Source organism: Sminthopsis crassicaudata, chromosome 4 (assembly GCF_048593235.1).
Source record: "Sminthopsis crassicaudata isolate SCR6 chromosome 4, ASM4859323v1, whole genome shotgun sequence".
NCBI classification, from domain to species: Eukaryota; Metazoa; Chordata; class Mammalia; order Dasyuromorphia; family Dasyuridae; genus Sminthopsis; species Sminthopsis crassicaudata.
The window spans coordinates 151092421-151111534 of record NC_133620.1 but is presented as its reverse complement, the minus strand read 5'-3'; the positions used below and the strand labels follow the sequence as shown (position 1 = coordinate 151111534).

Here is a 19114-nt window from a genome sequence, read left to right as displayed (position 1 = left end):
AAGCTCATTAAGGACCAGGAGTGTTTTCTTTTTATATCTCCAACACTTAGTAGAGTAGGTGATTACACATGTTTGTTGATTCATTGATTAACTGATAGTGATTTCTGGAGTCATAGGTGAGAAGGTAGAGCATTTCAAGCAGGAGAAACAGTTTTATGCAAAGACAAAGTTCAAGAAGTGGGAGAAGGTCTGTCATGGATTGAATTCTTAAGCCACAACTTTCATCATATGAAGAGTAGCATATGAGTGTATCCACATATTTATAGCTATGACCTCTTCTGGGTAGGTGTTTATGTCTATATCCATAAGCCTTCATCTTCATCTTCTTTCTTTCCTTCTATTCCTTCTTCTCCATATCCTTCTTCTTCTCCATATCCTCTTCCTCTCCATATCCTCTTCCTCTTCCTCCTCCTTCTTCTCTCTCTCTCTCTCTCTCTCTCTCTCTCTCTCTCTCTCTCTCTCTCTCTCTCTCTCTCTCTCTCTCTCTCTCTCTCTCTCTCTCTCCCACACACACACACACCATAATCATTTCTTCACACATACCTTTGTTCATACTATGTTCTCTCCTGACTCTTTCCCCTCAAGAATCTCTTCCCTATTCTCCTCCAACAAAACAAATTTTATTCCATCTTTCAAGGATTTGCTCCTGTCACCATTTCCCTTTCCTGATTGCCCTCCCATATCGACATTTTCCTTTTTTCCAGTTACTATGTCACTTAAAATTTATACTCCAAAATTTAGCATTTAATTATATGTACTCATTTTATATTGCTCAATTTAACTAAAAAAATCAGCAACAAAAAGTTATCAAACACCTACTAAGTAATTAGCTACATGCTACATTGCTTTATTTCATGTGTAGTCAATATTTTCTTTCCAGCTAAATTATAATAAACTCCTTAGAGTCAGAGGCCTGCTCTTATACTTTTATCCCATCCAGAGGTCTAGTGTTTTGGAGAAAGAATACAATGAAGGTTGTTGTTGTATTTGTTGCTGTTGTTTTTGTTTACTTGTTTGAGGAGCCCTGGGTAGGTGGGAATTGGCATGTATGTTTTTGAGATTTCCAATGTTGCTCTACTTTTACTAAAAATTTTCACTTACTTTCATTTTAACTGTTATTGAAAAGTTTTATCAAGTTTTTACTCAATTTTATTGACTCAGGGTACTTAAATTCTAATATTGACTCTACCACTCCTTGCTATGATACATTAGGCAAATAGCTTCAATTTTTTTCATTTCATCATCTAAAAACAAACAACCCCCCTCAAAAAAAACTAAGAGTTTGGACCAGACTAGAAGGTTGACCTTCGAGTTCCTTTCAATTCTAACATTTGTTGACTCTACATTGACCTCTAATCACCTCATTTGAATTCTGTTTTTTCATTTTTGATACCATCTTGATTCCTTTTTTTTTTCTCCTTTGGAGAGTTGTGGGATTTTTTTTTAAAAACCTATATGTATTATGCAAACAAAATATGCAACATAGGACAAAAGCTTGGTATTTCCTAAGAAAAATAATATTATTCAGAAATCTATTATGAGTCAAATATTATGTTATATTTATTTATGTTTATATGTTTTTATTACTGTGGGTATCTCTCTTAAATATTAGACTCCTTTGAAATACAATATATTAATGGGCTTCATTGACTTTTTGTTTTTTTAAGTCTTAAATAAAAATCTCCTTTTCATGTCTAACATGAGATAGTTTAAGGTACAAGATGGCCTAGAGCAGAATGCAGGTTTTCTTTGATGTTTTTCACAAAACGGCAAGAAAAGAATGCTGAATTGGCCATATATTTGAAAGAGAAACCCAATGAAAGTAGTTTCATTGGATGCTTTGTATGTCATCTTAACTTCACCATGTGACTAAGATCAGTGGCTACATACATCTTTGATCTGGGGGATAGGTTTAGTAATATGATGGTTTTTCTTTTCAGTTACTGGGACATACTAGTTTCTACAAAAATATTTGAGTGAGAATAAATATATGGCATTTAAATACGTTTATTTAGAATTGAATTGGATTAAATGGCTGGGCTTTTTTTGTTATCGGTTTGCTAATCAGTTAACATTTATTAAATACCCACTGTGAATATCACAGCCATCTCTATACTAGAAATGAGAAATTGATAAGGAGATAGAATTCATCGTCCCTCTCTTAAAGAAACTTATAATTTAAAGAAAGCAAAAATGAACCCAGAAGTTTACAAATGTAGATGTAGAAGGCTTAACCATCTGATCCAACATTCTCATTTTACAAATGAGGAAAAATTAGTTCCTTTGGGCCTAGGCCATACAAGTAACAAAGGCAGTATTTGACTCCAAAGACAGCACACTTTCTACTGAATCCTCCTGTTTTTCATTTGTAAAATAAAGGGATTGGAGAAGTAAATTTTTAAGGGTCTCTTTAGCTCTAATACCCCACGATTTTGTAGTGAATCTTAACCATTTTAACAATATTATATTGTTGTTCAGTTGTGTTTGACTTTTGGTGACCCCATTATGGAAGTTTCTTGGCAAATATACTGGAATGGTTTGCTATTTTCTTCTCCAGAGGATTAAGGCAAATAGAGTTAAGTGATTTGCCCAGAGGCATGTACTAACGTATGCCTCTGAGATCATATTTGATCTCAGATCTTTCTGGTTACACCATTTCAACTATATATACACAGAGGTATAATTTAACTCCTCACTCTCTCTTGCCTAGAATCTAATCTGTTGCCAAGATCTGTTCATTTTATCTTCATAACATTATTTCTGCCACTCTAATGCAGACTCTAATGCACCTAGAACATTATAATAATCTGCTGGTCCAAATGCTTGACACAAATCTCTTCTCATTCCAATCTATCTTTCATTTAGCTATCAAAGTGATCATTCTAAAATGCAGATTTGATCATTTTACCCCTTCTACTTAATCAACTCCAGTGACTTCTTATAACCTCTAGAATCAAATATAACTCCTTTCTTTGGTGTTCAAAGTCATGTCTCCCTTACCTGTATCTCTCTTCTTCACCTCTGCCTCCTGACTTTCCTAGCTTCCTTTAAGTCTCAGCTAAAGCTTCTGCAGGAAGCCTTTTCCATCCTTCCTTAATTTTAGCATATTTCTTCTGTTAATTATTTTCAATTTATCCTACATATAACTTTTTGTATTTGTAAGTGTTTTCATGTTCCCTCCTATGTTAGATTGTGAACTTCTTGAGGTCAGAGACCATCTTTTATCTTTCTTTGTATACTTAGTTTAGTGCCTAGTACACAGTAGGTGCTTAATAATTGTGTATTGCCTGACTGATTGATGTACACCAGGATTAATAAAGTGATTAGATAATACAGTCAGAGAAAGCTTCATGTGGGGAGTCTTAAACATATAGGGAAAAGCTTCATGTGCTATCATTCCTTAAATGGTACATATTTGTAATTCTTTGCTACTACAAAAGTGCTACCAAAGTATTTCATATGGGACCCTTTCTTCCATTAACTCCTTGAATATAAGCCTATAAGCCTAGCAGTGGAATCTCTGGGTGAAAAGATATGAATATTTTAGAAAGGTGGAAGAGGAAGAGATGCATGGTGAAGATAAAGGTCAGATTGTGATAGTGAAGAAAAATAGTAAGCAAAACTCAGGCAATATTGAGGCTAAGTATGAATTTTAATCTGATATAGGTTATTAAAGGTTAGCTGAAAATTTTTTTTCGAATGCTATTTCAGTTATATCTGAGGATAGAAATTATTCTTATGTTTTTATTGATACTTTTTGTGTTTACATCACTTTTATTTCCATATGTCAGATGTCTCCAAAGTTTTAGTGCAAACTTTAGTTTTAGCTTTAACAGCTACTTCCTTCCTCTATCCAGTCATCACTTGTAACAAAAGAAAAAGAAAAAAGCAATTCAGCAAAATTAACTATGGTATCATCTGGGTGACAATATATGCAATGTTCCATTTCCATTATCTCCTACTTCTACAAAGGAGGGATGCGTATTTTCTCATCTTTTCTTTTGTAATTACATACCATTCCATTCCATTGTTTTTATTTTTCCGTTTTCATTATTATAATCATTGTCTATACTGTGGGTTTTTTTTTTGGGGGGTGTTCTGTTTACTTCACAGTGCATCAGTTCATATGTCTTCCATTGTATTTTTCATGTTTAATATTTCTTTATAATATTCCATTGGTTCATGTATATCATCATTCCTTAATTGATTCATATCTATAGTTCTTTACTATTACAGAAGTGCTCCCAAAGTATTTCACATGGGATTCTTTTTTCCTTTAGCTCCTTGAGGTATAAGCCTAGCAGTGGGATATCTGGATAAAACAGAAATGAACATTTTAGTCAGTTTCTCAGGTTAATTCAAAATTGTTACAGAATGATTGGACCAATTCACAGAACTATCTAAGAAATCAAGCCATTCTCCAATTGATAAATAGTCAAAGGATATGAACAGACAATTTTCAGATAATGAAATTGAAACTATTTCCACCCATATGAAAGAGTGTTCCAAATCACTATTGATCAGAGAAATGCAAATTAAGACAACTCTGAGATACCACTATATACCTGTCAGATTGGCTAAGATGACAGGAACAAATAATGATGAATGTTGGAGGGGCTGTGGGAAAGCTGGGACAGTGATGCATTGTTGGTGGAGTTGTGAACGAATCCCATTCTGGAGAGCAATCTGGAATTATGCCAAAAAATGATCAAACTGTGCATATCCTTTGATCCAGCAGTGCTACTACTGGGCTTATATCCCAAGGAAATACTAAAGAGCGGAAAGAGACCTGTATGTGCCAAAATGTTTGTGGCAGCCCTTTTTGTAGTGGCTAGAAACTGGAAAATGAATGGATGCCCATCAGTTGGAGAATGGTTGGGTAAATTTTGGTACATGAATGTTATGGAATATTTATTGTTCTGTAAGAAATGACCAGCAGGAGGAATACAGAGAGGCCTGGAGAGACCTACATGAACTGATGCTGAGTGAAATGAGTAGAACCAGGAGATCATTATACACTTCAACAACAATACTGTATGAGGATGTATTCTGATGCAAGTGAATATCTTTGAAAAAGAGAAGATCTAATTCAGTTCCAATTGATCAATGATAGAATCAGCTACACCCAAAGAAGGAACACTTGGAAATGAGTGTAAACTGTTTGCATTTTTGTTTTTCTTCCCAAGTTATTTTTACCTTCTGAATCCAATTCTTCCTGTGCAACATGAAATTCGGTTCTGCACACATATATTGTACCTAGGATATATTATAACATATCTAACATGTATAAGACTGCCTGCTATCTAGGGGAAGGGATAGAGGGAAGGAAGGGGGAAAAAGTATAATTATAAATTTTTTTAAATTATAAAAAAATAGTATATTTGTATCCTGGAAAGAAATATATAGACATAGACATAGATAGATAGATAGATAGATAGATAGATAGATAGATAGATAGATAGATAGGTAGATATCAGATAGGTAGATAGATAGATAGATATAATATATAGCAAGTCTAGACAATATGTAGAATAATCAATCTAGGATTTGCCTAATGCTGGCATCTAAGATACTCATGAAAAATACATTTCTAGGATTTACTTTTTAACTTGAAGTAGCATAAAATGGGGTTGTGATATTTGTCAAGAGTTGAGAAATTTATGTAAGAAAACACAAATTTTTGAATTATTGACATGTATCATTTTTATCAGTGTTTATTTGATAGTCCTAACTTTCCATCAAAATCTCAGACAAATTGATAGACCTTCAGAGATGAAAATGACCTTAAAGATAGATACAACCATTCATTGAAGAGATGAGTAAATGCAGGCCAAAACAATATCTCCTCCAATCCTTGTTCATTTTCCCCCTCACTCTGTCTCCCCAAAAACACCTTAGAAAGGTCTTTCAATACTCAATATTCGTCATTATTTTTCTCAGACTTTTCTGGTACCATTCTAATATAATGGAATTTTAACAAGAAGCAGTTATAGTATGGAAAACAGCACTGGATCAGGAATCAGGAGAAAGATTTCTGACCCTCCATTGATACCAATTACATAGTTGACCTTAGCCAGGTAAGTTTCTCTGGGCCTCATCCTATAAAATAAGGAGGGTGGTTTGGAAGCATTCCAAGATCCCTTCTATCTCTAAAATTTTATGATTCTGAGCTGGAATTGCGGAGTCCTCAACAAGTCTTTCCTATCATGAAGCAAGAACTCAGCTTCTGAACATCATCTGAGGGGTAACAAAGTGGTTCATGCTCTCCCCCAGGAGAAAACCAACTCCTAGCATCCAATAATTTGGGAGGAGTGTGTGTGTGTGTGTGTGTGTGTGTGTGTGTGTGTGTGTGTGTGTGTGTGATAGACAGACAGACAGATAGAAAAAGTAGGGAAAGAAAGTGAGGGAAGAGAGAGAGAAACATAGGAAACACATAAGGGGAGAGAGAAGGGAGAGAGAGGGAGGAGGAAAGGAAGAAAGGCAGGAAGAGGAGAGAGGGGGAAGACAGGAATGAGAAACAGACAGAAACAAGGGGAGAGTGAGGGAAAGAGAAAGAGAGAAGAGGAAGAGGGGGGAGAGTAAGAGAAGACAGACAGGAGAAAGAAGGGAAAAGAGAGGAGAGACAGAGAATGACAGAAAGAGATGAGAAAAAGAAGAGGGAAGAGAAAAGAAGAGGGGGAGAGAAACAAGGACAGAGACAGACAGAGAAGAGGGTTTGGCCAAGTCAATTGTGGCAAGCATCTCTGGTAGCACCACTGTCCATGCCCCAAATGCTGGTGCTAACAAGGGCCAGCTGTAGGCGGCTCCTTCCTGTATAAACTTTTTTTTCCTCTCTCTTTTTTTTTTTTTTTTCCTTCTTCCTCCCTCTCCTCCTGCCCTCCTCATTGGCATCTCCCCTCTCCGTGTTCACCCTATCCTCCCTGTCCCTTTTCTCCCCTTCCCCCGAGGACCATCTCTGCCACCGGGAACTGAAAAGCTTGTCTTTCCCGGTTTCGCTCCAGCCGCTCGCGCCGGAGGGCACAGCCCCCTAGCTGTGCCTGCTGCCCCACCCTGCCCTCGTAGCGGTGAGCCCGGACGTCGGCTCGGGCTCTCCGGTAGCCTCAGCCGCCTCCGCCCGGGTGGGGATGGCAGAGGAGGGTAAACGAGAGACCCCGGAGCACCCGCACCCTCATAGGAAGGGCGAGGAGACTGCCAGAGAGGCAGCGGAGAACAAGGAAGGGCGGGCGGGGGCCGCAGCTCCTGGGGCTGGCGAAGCGACCACGCCGGCTCCCGTTCCCCAGCTTCCCTGCGGTCCCCGCTGGCTGCCGGGCGACCCCAGCCCCCGAGGCCGCTCGCAGAGCGACCTCTCCTCGTTCTCCAGCAGGGGCCGCCCGCTCCTGCTCCACCTTACGGGCTCAGGTAAGTCACGTCCCCAAGGCTGGTGGGGTGGAGGAAGACTCGGAGACTGGGGACCCAGAGGCTTCAAGAATAGGGACTAGAATAGAGGGAAAGGGTCAGCAGGTGTGTCTGTCTTCTCTGGCTCTCGTGTGTAACGGAGAATGTGTGATGTCCATGATTGTGCATGGGCACAATCCATGCCCCACACGTGCCCATGCCCTGGTCAAACAGCAGCTCCGAGCAGCTCTTCTGGGGTACTGAGCTCGCCCCAGACTTCTGGGGAGCAGGCGTGACGGCGGCGCATTTGGCTGCAGGTGGCCGAGTGCCCGGGGCTGCCGGCAACCAAGCCCTTCTTCTGGGGGCCAGTAACTAACTCACCCATGTACGTCCTGTCACTACCGCCTCGAGTCCCCAGACTGCAGCTGACGGTCCTGGGCAGAGTGGAGAACTGGGGAGCAGGAAACGCTCTTTGGATTGGCCCCAGGAATCTTCGGATTGCTATGATACCCTTGTGTTATCGCCATCAATTGTCTGACATTGTTAAAGCAAGGTACTATGTATTTCTACTCTAACTGTCCTTTTGATGAAAACAATCTTAAAGCAAAATGACTTGGATCTTTTGTTTGTGGTAACCCCTTCCTTGCGTCCAGGAAGCTTCATTACTTTGGAGGTCTAGGGCTTCTCTGTCAGGAAGAGGAAGCTTCTCTGTGTCAGCAAGAAAGGTTTTCCTTTAGTTTGAAATTAATCTGCAACAGAAGTGATGCATTAATCAGTCCTTCTTTTCCAAAGCCGGCCATCATAATGGGATGAAAGTTAGGTAACTTTCTCCTTAGCATTTCTTAGGTAAATTGCTCCTTTAGGGTGTTGTGTTTTTGTTTTTGTTTGTGTTTTGTTTTGCTTTTTGAGAAGCATGAAGAAAATGTGAAGGACTTTCCCTTCCAATCCCAAGCAGACAGCATTTGGATTGCCTTGGTCCTGAGTATTGCTTTGTGTTTGCTGGAGTCCACATCTAATTTGCTGTCAGTGGTACGGATCTATCCACCTGTAAAAGATTTTTAGGAATGACTTAGAGTTTTGAGGTGAATTTTGGAACAGCATCTAATGCTTCTGAAGGAACCATGCCAGATTTTCTATTTGTGTTCTTCCTTGATATTATCAGGAGTTGAATTGGGAGTTGGGTGCTAAGCAGACTGACTTTCCCTATGGCATGTTGCTTAACCTTAGACAAAATAGTTAACCTTGTACATTGTCTCTCAGTATTTAAAATGAAGATGATGATATGGACCTACCTTAATGAGGAGGTGAAGTGGATTAAATAATTAATGATTGTAACTCCCTTTGAATAAAGCATTATCCTAAATACTATGGTGTTTTCTTTAATGCTTCGTGGCAGGACTAGTCTTTTTTTTTTTTTTTTTTTTTCCCTTCTAGTTACCTATAATGAAATTATTTGAAAAGAAAAAGTTGAAATAAAAATCATCCTAAAAAACCCCAATCCATTTCCATGCTTTTTGTTGTTGTTTGCTTGCATTTTATTTTGCTTCTCATCTTTTTTTCTGGTTTGATTTGCTGTTTCTTGTGCAGCAAGATAATTATATACATAAATATGCATATATTGGATTTAACATGTATTTCTACCATGTTTAACATATATTGGATTACTTGACTTTTAGGGGAGAAGGTAGGGGAAGGGAGAGGGAAATTGGAACACAAGGTTTTGCAAAGGCTAATGTTGAATAATTGTCCACACATATGTTTTGAAAAATAAAAAGCTTTAATAAAGGGGAAAAATCCCCAAACCCATTGAGATTTTTTATCAAAAGACATTGGCATTGTCTAGACACATTTTTAAAAGAAGTTTTGAAATTCACATGCAACAAAAGTGCCACTTTTAAAAATAAGTTTGTTTTTATTTCACATTAATTTTGACAATTAAAAAAGTAAAATCAGCAAAAGTAATCAATATATTGAAAAAGTCTGGTGTTATATGTAGCAATCAACCACTATAGTCCTTCACTCTGCAATTAAGAGGGCTGCTTTCTATCTTCTTTAGGGGTAAGCTTGATTATTATTAAGTAGTTATGATTACATAATGAAAATGATAACAGAATTTCTAGAAAAAAAACTCTGGCAAAAAAAAAAAAAAAAACAGGAAATAAGAAAGGACTCATCAAATAATTAAGGGGATTTTGCCCACATCTAATTAACTGTATATTAATCTATTTTTCAAGAATATAAAAATGGACCCCATCATCCTCTGCTAAAGGCCTTATAATCTTCAAAGAAATTGATGTCATGTAGAATAAGGTCATGTGACTCAAGTGTATTGAGACTGGTGTTTAGTCACAATATGACCAATCATTTTATCTCTTTGGGCGTGACCTAAGATCATTTCCAGTTCTTATATTCTATGATTCTAACTTCCCTACACTAAGAAAGGACAATAAGGATCTAGAAAACTTAAATACACGAAATGTGCACCAATATAAGTTGCAGATCTTTTTTTTTCCCAGAAGTGTACTTTTAAAGCCTATTTTAAAATATTCTTTTTTTTTTTTAACATCACCTTCACTTCCCAATGTATCTCATTTCCTGCTTCTTCCAGAGAGCTTTCCCCTTATAATGAAGTATAAAAAAGAAAGAAAAACAGAAAACCAATAAATTTAATTAATGCATTGGCCAAGTCTGAGAGTACTTGCATTGTTCCATTTCCATAGGCCTCTCTTTCCCAAAGAAGGGAGAGAGGCACCTTATCATATCTTTTCAATGAAGTAAAGTTTGGTCTTTATAATTACACAACATTTAGTTTTGATTTTTAGTGTTCTTTTAATTTCCATTGTTCTCATCATTGTACATAGTATTTTCCTGTTTCTGCTTATTTCACTTTGAAGTGTTCCCATGTTTCTCAGAATTCTTCATATTAATCATTTCTTAGGGCATAGTAAAATTCTATCACAGTCGTATACCACAGTTTGTTTAGCCATTTGCCGAATCAATAAGCATCTACTTTGTTCTGTGTTCTTTTTTATCACATAGAGTGTAGTTATAAATACTTTGATGTACATTGGACCTTTCTTTTTGCTTTTAACCTTCTTGTGGTATATGACTAACAATAAGAACTTTAGGTCATCGTGTATAGGCATTTTAATCATTTCTTTGTATAATACAAAATTGCTTTCCAGAAAGGTTGGACCAATTCATAGCTGAACTAACAATGCAAAACCTCCAACATTGACTATTCCTATCTTCTGTCATTTTTGCCAATTTGCTCAGTATGGAGTGAAACTTCAGAGTTTTTTTTTTTTTTTCTTTGTTTTAATTTTACAAGATTAAAAAAAAAAAACCACGTTTACAGTTCAAAATGTTTTATACATTCACCTAAACAAAACAAATGGATAACTATACAATCAAAACATGATATATATACTAAATGCTTTAAAAGTTATCTATAACAATTTGAATTTACATTGAAAAACATAAGCGGTTATAAAATATTGTTAAAATTAACTTTTAAAAAAGATCAAATTAGACATTATGGCTGACTAATGATTGATGCCAAATATGTTCTCTCCTATAAAGTACAGGTTGCACAAATACCAAACATGAAATCTCAGAGTTCTTTTAATGATTCGTGTACGCTTTAGAAAAAATTGGAATGAATTTATGATGTTTTGTGATTATTTATCTTTTTTTTTCACCCTATACCCCAGGAAATACTCATCCTAACCTCACCCACCCCCACCAAAGAAGGAAGAAAAGCTTTTTTTTCTTATGCTATTATGCTATTAAATGCTATTTCAGAAGTAGGCTTTTGCTCAATTTAGGAATAGAATCATTGTCTGTAACTGACAGCCTTCATGTCCAGGAGTCTTTTACATTATTCCTTGCTAAGAGACATATCACAGAAAACTGCAGACAACTTTTTTCCATCTATTGCTAATATTCTCTGAATCTCGGATGCAAGTGGTTAAAATTTCTAGATAACAGCACATTCTATTAGTAGTAGAGTGATTAGAGTTCTGACATTGGGATCAAGAACGCCTTGTATTAAATCCCATCTTTTATGCCTATGAGCTTTGTGACACTGGGCACAAGTCAAAGTCAGGTGACTCCTTTTGTTCCCTGATTTTTATAATGGTCTCATACCACACAAGAGTGTTAAAAGGCTCAGAGGAGGTAAGGAGTATAAAATTCTTAGTAAATTTTAAATTGCTATATAAATGCCTTTTATTGTTGTTGTATTTGTGATCTTGAAATTGAGGACTTATGCCAACACCACCCTTTCCCATATTCTACTTTTCTTCCTTCTTCTTTCTCTTCTTCCTTTTGAGGAAGTGAATAAATGAAAACCTGGCATATCGTCTTCAAGTGATCTTAAGCAGCTGAATGGTGTAGTACATAGAGTTCTGGTCCTGGACCTTGCAAGTTGTTGCTGTTATTATTCAGTCATTTCAGTTGTGTCCTGTTCTTTGTGACCCCATTTAGAATTTTCTTAGCAAAAATACTGGAGTAGCTTTCCATTTTCATCTTCAGCTCATTTTACCAATAAGGAATGTTTTGTTACAATAGACATTATTGTTTTTTCAATAATATTTTTATTTTTCCAAATATATGCAAAGATAGTTTTCAACATTCATCTATGCAAAAAATTGCATTCCAAATTTTTTTTCTTCTTCCCTCATCTTCTCTTACCAGACAGAAAGTAATTCAATATAGATTAAACATGTGCAGTTTTTAAAAACACATTTTCATATTTGTCATGCTGTATAAGAAAAATCAGATCAAAAAGGGAAAAAATGAGAAAAAAATCAAGCACATAACCCCCCAAAAATAAAAGGTAAAAATACTATGCTTTAATCCACATTCATTTTTCATAGTTTTTTCTTTGAATGCTGATGGCATTTTCCATCCTAAGACTATAAAAGATATTTTTCAATGATTGAACCTCATAATCATATTGCAGGGTACCATAATGGAGACTGGATTTGGCATTGGGTAATCTAGATTCAAATCCTAAATCTGCTACTTAATTATGTGATTTTAAGCAAGTCACATTATCCATGGGCATCAGAGTCTGTTAGAAGAGAAACCAACTGACTTCTAAGGACCTCTGTAGCTCTAAATGTATGATGGTGTGAGCATAGTTACTCCCTCTAATGATCCAGATTACAATCAATTCACAGTTTTTTATTCTATACTACTCTTACCTATGCTGTACTATAAATCATCCAGAAGGGGGACCTCTCTCAAAGTCCTTTATCATTGCATGGATACTAATGAAGGACAAATCCATCCACTGGTTTTTCTTCCCTTGTTTTATATATCATCCCACTTCCTTTCCTGGTCCTACATCCCTCCAAAGCATATATGTTTTTTTCTTGCACAGTCCACAGCAGCAATATATTTCAAGTTACTCACACCCACTCTGCATCTCTCCATTGCCCTTTAACAATCTGCACATAACATATATACACACATACACATATAAACATACATATATGTATACAGTACATACATGTATCTATATTTATATATGTTATCAAAATATTTAAATGTATTTATTATATTTAAATAATATAATAGTTCTTATTTGAGCAGCATGGTACTTAATCTTAAGCTAACTCAACTAATGAAAGGTTTAATTTCATCCTCTATTAAAGTCCTACTCCAATGCTTCATTATGGCAAAGTGACTCTGAGTTCCCAAAAGATATGTCAGGGGGGATACAAACTTTCACAGATTATAGCAATTGGAAAGACTAAGTATGGAAATGATAGGATGTTCAAGAGACAGCCCAGCTAAGTATAGCAAGGCCTATCAACAGGTGACAACATTATCATTGTTGTCATTCTCCTCCTCCTCCTCCTCCTCCTCCTCCTCTTCCTCTTCCTCTTCCTCCTCCTCCTCCTCGTCCTCTTCTTCCTCTTCTTCTTCTTCTTCTTCTTCTTCTTCTTCTTCTTCTTCTTCTTCTTCTTCTTCTTCTTCTTCTTCTTCTTCTTCTTCTTCTTCTTCTTCTTCTTCTTTTTCTTATTTATCCTCCTCCTCCTCCTCGTCCTCCTCGTCCTCCTCGTCCTCCTCTTTGTCCTCTTCGTCCTCTTCTTCTTCTTCTTTTTTTTTTTTCTTCTTCTTCTTCTTCTTCTTCTTCTTCTTCTTCTTCTTCTTCTTCTTCTTCTTCTTCTTCTTCTTCTTCTTCTTCTTCTTCTTCTTCTTTCTCCTCCTCCTCCTCCTCCTCTTTCTTCTTCTTCTTCTTTTTTCCTCCTCTTCTTATCCTCCTTTTCCTTTTCCTTCTTACCACAGCAACTCACAGAAATTGTCTATTAAAGTGGGGAATGTTGTTACTTGTAGTTGGTGGAAGGAATATCCACCTCAATAAATTATAAATCCCTAAAATAAGTAAATTTAATCAGTGAATTCAAGATCAAATGATAAATTGTTGTTTAAAATAAATTCTCTAATCAAGTTAATCAGTTTTCTGTTGAATTTTTAGGTTTGTATTTGAACTTAGGTTCTTTGGAATGATCTGACCTGCATGGCTTGGGAATTCATGTTAGTCCTAATGCATTTTGCATACTATTGGTCAGAGTGAGTGTTGAGTAAGAGAATATCTAGCTTGAAACAAGGGAATTATTCCTCCAGCAAAATAACACTAGCATCTCTCCAGCTGATAAAGGTACATAAAATTCTTTGCTTTATACGGGTCTCATTATAACACATACCATCAGACTAGAAATCTCTAGATTGCAACAAGATTTCCAAGCACTAGCTCTTGGCCCATTCATTTCAATCAGCAGCTAATACAAGAAAATTCCAGTACAATTAAAGGATTTTTCTATTTTAATTAATATAACAATTTTACCTGTTTATTAATAATAGCACATTATAATTTAATTACTTAGACTCATACCTTTAAACCAATCTTAAATTTGCTGCATAACAATCACTTGGCTTAGAGTTAAATAGTAGCTTAGAGTAAATAGAGTTAGTAGTTAAATAGTAAAGTAAAGCTAAAAACATTTCAAAAGTACCATATATTGTATGACTCATTATCATTTTATTTAGAAGCTTTTAGCTGCCTACAGATAGTCTTGAAAAAGATATATTTCTGACTTTCTCTAATAACAGTATTTGAACCCTGTGTCTTAGGAGATGGAAGTGGAAGCCAAAAGTGAAAATGTGTCCATAATGCTTAAAAATAAAAATTTCAGAAAACACTTAAAAATCCACTTTTAATTGTCTACAGACTTAGAAAAAAGCCAATCTAAACAACTACATTAGATGAAAGATTAGTTGTTTGGATCATGTGACATGAAGTTTATGGTCATGAATCAAGAAATCTGTTTCTGGATTCTTATGTATATTTTTGTTCATTTAGATGCTTGCTATTTTACCTATACAAGTTCTTAGATAATTATTGACTATATATAGAATATATATGTATACTTATATATGTATGTATTTATTATTATGATATTCATTATCTTTATCCTCATCATCACCTATGAATAACAAACAATGGCACTGTCAATTACAAGGTGAATAAAGATTTTTCATTCTTTGTATTTATATTCCTAGCTGGACATATAGTAGGTGCTTAATAAACATTTGTTGACTGATTGTTAATCAATATATGTTTTAGTTCCTACCTTTAAAGAGTACTTGAAAAGATATCAAGTATAATTGCAAACTAATGAAACCAGTTTTCTATAAACATGTGATAAAGAAACATCATGGTGGCTTAATGAATGAGGATTTGGTTTCAAAAGTCAGGAAAAACTGAATTCACTGCTTTCCTCTAACACATACTGACAGTGTGATCCTGGACAAGTCAATGCTCTGGACAATTCTCTCAGGCTGTACATTGTGGAGAAAGTGCTTTATTAGTAGGTGAAATTTCCTAATTTGGGAGTTCCTTATATCAATAATGTTAGAGATTGAGTCTTTATATCATTGTCATAGTTTATGTATCCAATAATGTAGCTAGGTAGCACAATGAATCTTTTGTTGGTCTGTGGAAGAATCCAGGAAGACCTGGATTCAAATTTGGCTTCAGACACTTTTTGCATAAGTCACTTAACTCTGTATCTGCCTCAGTTTCGTCAGTTGTAAAATGGGAGATGATGATAACCATGCTTATTGTAAGGTTCAAATGAGATAATGCTTAACATTGGGCCTGGCACAGAATAAGTGATATATAAATGTTAGTTATTAGCTATAATTGACATTCTCCACAGAAATCATCTTTGGGAATCTCTGTTCTAATTCCAACAGTGCTGCTGAAGCTCCAAATATGTTCTTGGTAACTCCTCTGCATTTGCCTCCAGGGCTAGTTCTAAATCACAAAATGAAACGTGAAACTCACTAATCCATAGTCACATCTTGGTTTGGTTGGATTTTTGTTAAACTCTACTCCATTAAAACAAAAGCAATCTTAACTGCTTTAAATACCTATTTCTTCACTAAGCTTGTTATCATATGGAATTAGCATTTTTTTCAAAGATGGAATTTCTCCTCAATAGATAAATATTTTAAACTATGTAGAAGTCTTTGAATACAATAGGAAAAATAATAAAATTTTTGAAATAATGGCCGAGAAAAGTGAAAGAAGGTTTGAATAGTTTATAGAAAACTATGAAAAAAGAATGAGGACCAAGAAAAGGTCATTTTATTTGGAAATTAAAATGATTATGGATGTTTTACATCATGTAAAGATGACTTCGGGACAACATACCTTAAGTAATTTTTTGTCAAGGCAATTAGGGTTGAGTAACTTGCCCGGGGTTCCATAGCTAGTGAATGTGAAGTGTCTGAGGCCAAATTTAAACTCAAGTCCTCCTGTCTCCAGGGCTAGTGCTCTAGCTACTACATCATCTAGTTGTCCCTGATGCCTTAAGTATTTTGAAGATCTTCTGAGGGAAAATGGGATTTTTTTCTTTTTTGCTCCAGAGAACAGAACTAGAAGCAAATTAGGAAAGATGAAAAGTTATAGAATAATTAGAATTAGTCAAAAGGAGAATGCACTGCCTCAAGAAGTAATGCTTATCCCCTCACATGAGGTCATGAAACAATCTTTGAATAACCACTTGTTAGGCTTATGATAGAGGGAATTCTTTCTTTAAAAAATTAATTGGTTTAATCTTTTCAATGAATCCTTCCCACCTTCCCTCTTTCCCATTAAAAAAAAAAAAAAGAAAAAAAGAAAAACAAAATACTTTTTAAAAGAAATATATATAGGCATTGGCCATGTTTAAAAGTATTTCATTCTATTTTTTGACACCATCATCTTTCTGTCAGCAAGTGAGTAGCATTGATCATCACTGTTCCCTTGAAGAAATTGTTTTGCAGGTACCAGTTGGACCAGATGGCTATCAAAGCCTCTTTACAACAGAAATTATGCAATTCTATTTTAAGGGAAACTAAGTAATGCATGCTGCTGGTTTAATATCCAATCTCTGGACTAATTGATTAAATCAGATGTCTTGCTTTTTCAGCTATTCCATAGCTGCAATTCTGTTGTGAAGCAGCAGGGATTGGACTAGGACCTACCCTATGAAAATAGGAGGATTTGGGCTATGATGTCTCAATCAATCAATCAATCAATCAATAAACATTTGTTAAACATGGTACTAATTTCTGGGCATACCAAAAAAAAAAAAAAAAAAAAGCAAAAGATAGTCCTTATTCTGCAGGAATGTAATGGGGAAGAAGAGACAACACACACACACACACACACACACACACATCAATCAGGATATACAGGATAAATAGGGAATTAACATAGGAAAGTCACTAGAATTAAGAGTAATTGGAAAAGGCTTCTTATAAAATATGGGATTTTATAGAATTTATAGAATATGGACTTTAAAAGAAGGTAGAGAGGTTAGTAGTTAGAGGAGAGGAGAGAATCCAGACTTGGGGACAAATAGAGAGTATTTCCATAGCCAAGAGATGGAGTGTCCTGTTCATGAAACATTCAGGAGGCCATTGTATTGAAGAGTACATGTTGGGGAGTAAGGTGTAAGAAGACAGGAAAGATAGGAGGGGAATAAGTTATGAAGGTCTTTGTATGTCAAACTGAGTAATTTGCCTTTGCTCCTAAAGGCAATGGGGAACCATTGGAATTTATTGAATTGGGGGAAACATGATCTGACTTGCATTTTAGGAAAATCACTCTAATAGCTGAATGGAGGACAAATGGAGTTGAAAGAAACTAGAGGCATGCAAAACTCATCAGCTAGTTATTATAACAAAAAAGAACCCTGAAGTTCTTTGTAAACCTTTATGGAACTACATAACTGTTAGCTATTAATGTTAGCATTAATATGGAGGAAAAACAGAAATATGTGAAGATAAAAGGTTAAAGATAACTCTGAACTAAAGCTGGATTAAGTACAAAGAAAGCCAACCAAGATAGTGAACCAGCTTGAGTTTATGCCATATGGGATTGGTTGAAGCAATTGGAGGTATTTAGGTAAAGAGGGAATGAAGGTTTTGATAACTGCATTTGAATATTTAAAGGGTTGTCTTGTGGCAGATTGACATGTCTTATCTGAGAAGGAAAAACTAGGAGTAGTGTGTGGAGCTACAAAGAGTCTTGTAAGGAAAAACATTTTAATTATCAGGGCTTTGCAAAAAGAAAAAAGAAAAAGAAAGAAAGAAAGAAAAAAAAAAAACACTTCAAAACATAATAGGTTCGTCCTTATCTGAAGCTTTCAATAAGTGGATAGACCTCTTATTGGGCATACTATAAAAAGGATTCTTGTTTAGATATAGGTTGGATTAGATGGGTTCAAAGGTTCCTTCAATCCCTTTGATTCTGTCTGTAAGTTTAAATGCTTTCAGAACTAGGAGAGCTAGGAGAGCCTCTGACAATAATGGCAACACTGCAAGGGAGGGAAGTTCAAGTGTAAACATGATAAACTATTTTTAGAACACTTAGTTTTAGGTGGCAGAGTAATACCCAAAAGTGAATATTCTGCAAATACAGTGACATTTGATGCTAAGGAGAGGTTAAGCTTCTATAAATGTAGAATTGTGACTTATTTTCTAAAAACTCATTACCCAAAATTGGAAACTCTTAAAAAAATTTTTTTCATTTTAAATTTAAATACAAAACAAGAAAGAGAAAGAGAGAGAGAGAGAATATATTTTCTTGTGCACAGCAGAAAATAAAGAGAATATTCAATATAAAACCAAAAGTTTCCATTTCATACTGTTGCCATTTCCTTCCCCAGCAAGGCCTATTGGGCCAAATTCAATTGCTTTACATATCACACAGGGGTTTTCTTGAAAAACTATGTAATAAATACTATCTATCGTTTTTAAAACTACGCAACTTTTCCATGCTTCCTTTTGCTTTCTTTTGTTCTCTACTGTGTACTAGAATGGAAACTTTTGAGTTTGCATGGATGGGTTTAATCTTGAGCACATCTCACAAATTATTTTCTTTGGTTCATATCCCAAGTCAGAGTCTCTCTTAGGAACATCAAAATATAGTTCAAGTCTCAGAAAAAATAAAAATGTTTTTCTCTCACACATAATCATGCAGTTTAACAACATATCAAATATGGGGTAGCTAGGTGGCACACTGAAGTCAGGAGGACCTGAGTGAAAATCCAGCTTCAGATACTTAATACTTCCTAGCTGTGTGACCCTGGGCAAGTCACTTAACCCCAATCGCTTCAGCAAAAAAATAAAATAAATTCTACATATATATATACATATATATATATATATATAT

At 35.5% G+C, this 19114-nt stretch overlaps 1 protein-coding gene across 3 annotated transcripts in view; it reads left to right on the top strand.

The window, feature by feature from the left end:
• Nucleotides 1-7053: 7053 nt before the first annotated feature.
• PHACTR2 (phosphatase and actin regulator 2) overlaps nt 7054-19114 on the top strand; it is a 326455-nt gene continuing 314394 nt past the window's right edge. Inside the window, exon 1 of one of the 3 annotated variants that reach the window (XM_074309635.1) lies at nt 7054-7398. In XM_074309635.1, coding sequence (XP_074165736.1) covers nt 7125-7398 — 274 coding nt within the window. In that variant the 5' untranslated portion in view covers nt 7054-7124. The remainder of the gene's footprint in view (nt 7399-19114) is intronic. The other 2 variants (XM_074309630.1, XM_074309631.1) reach the window with 2 other exon arrangements.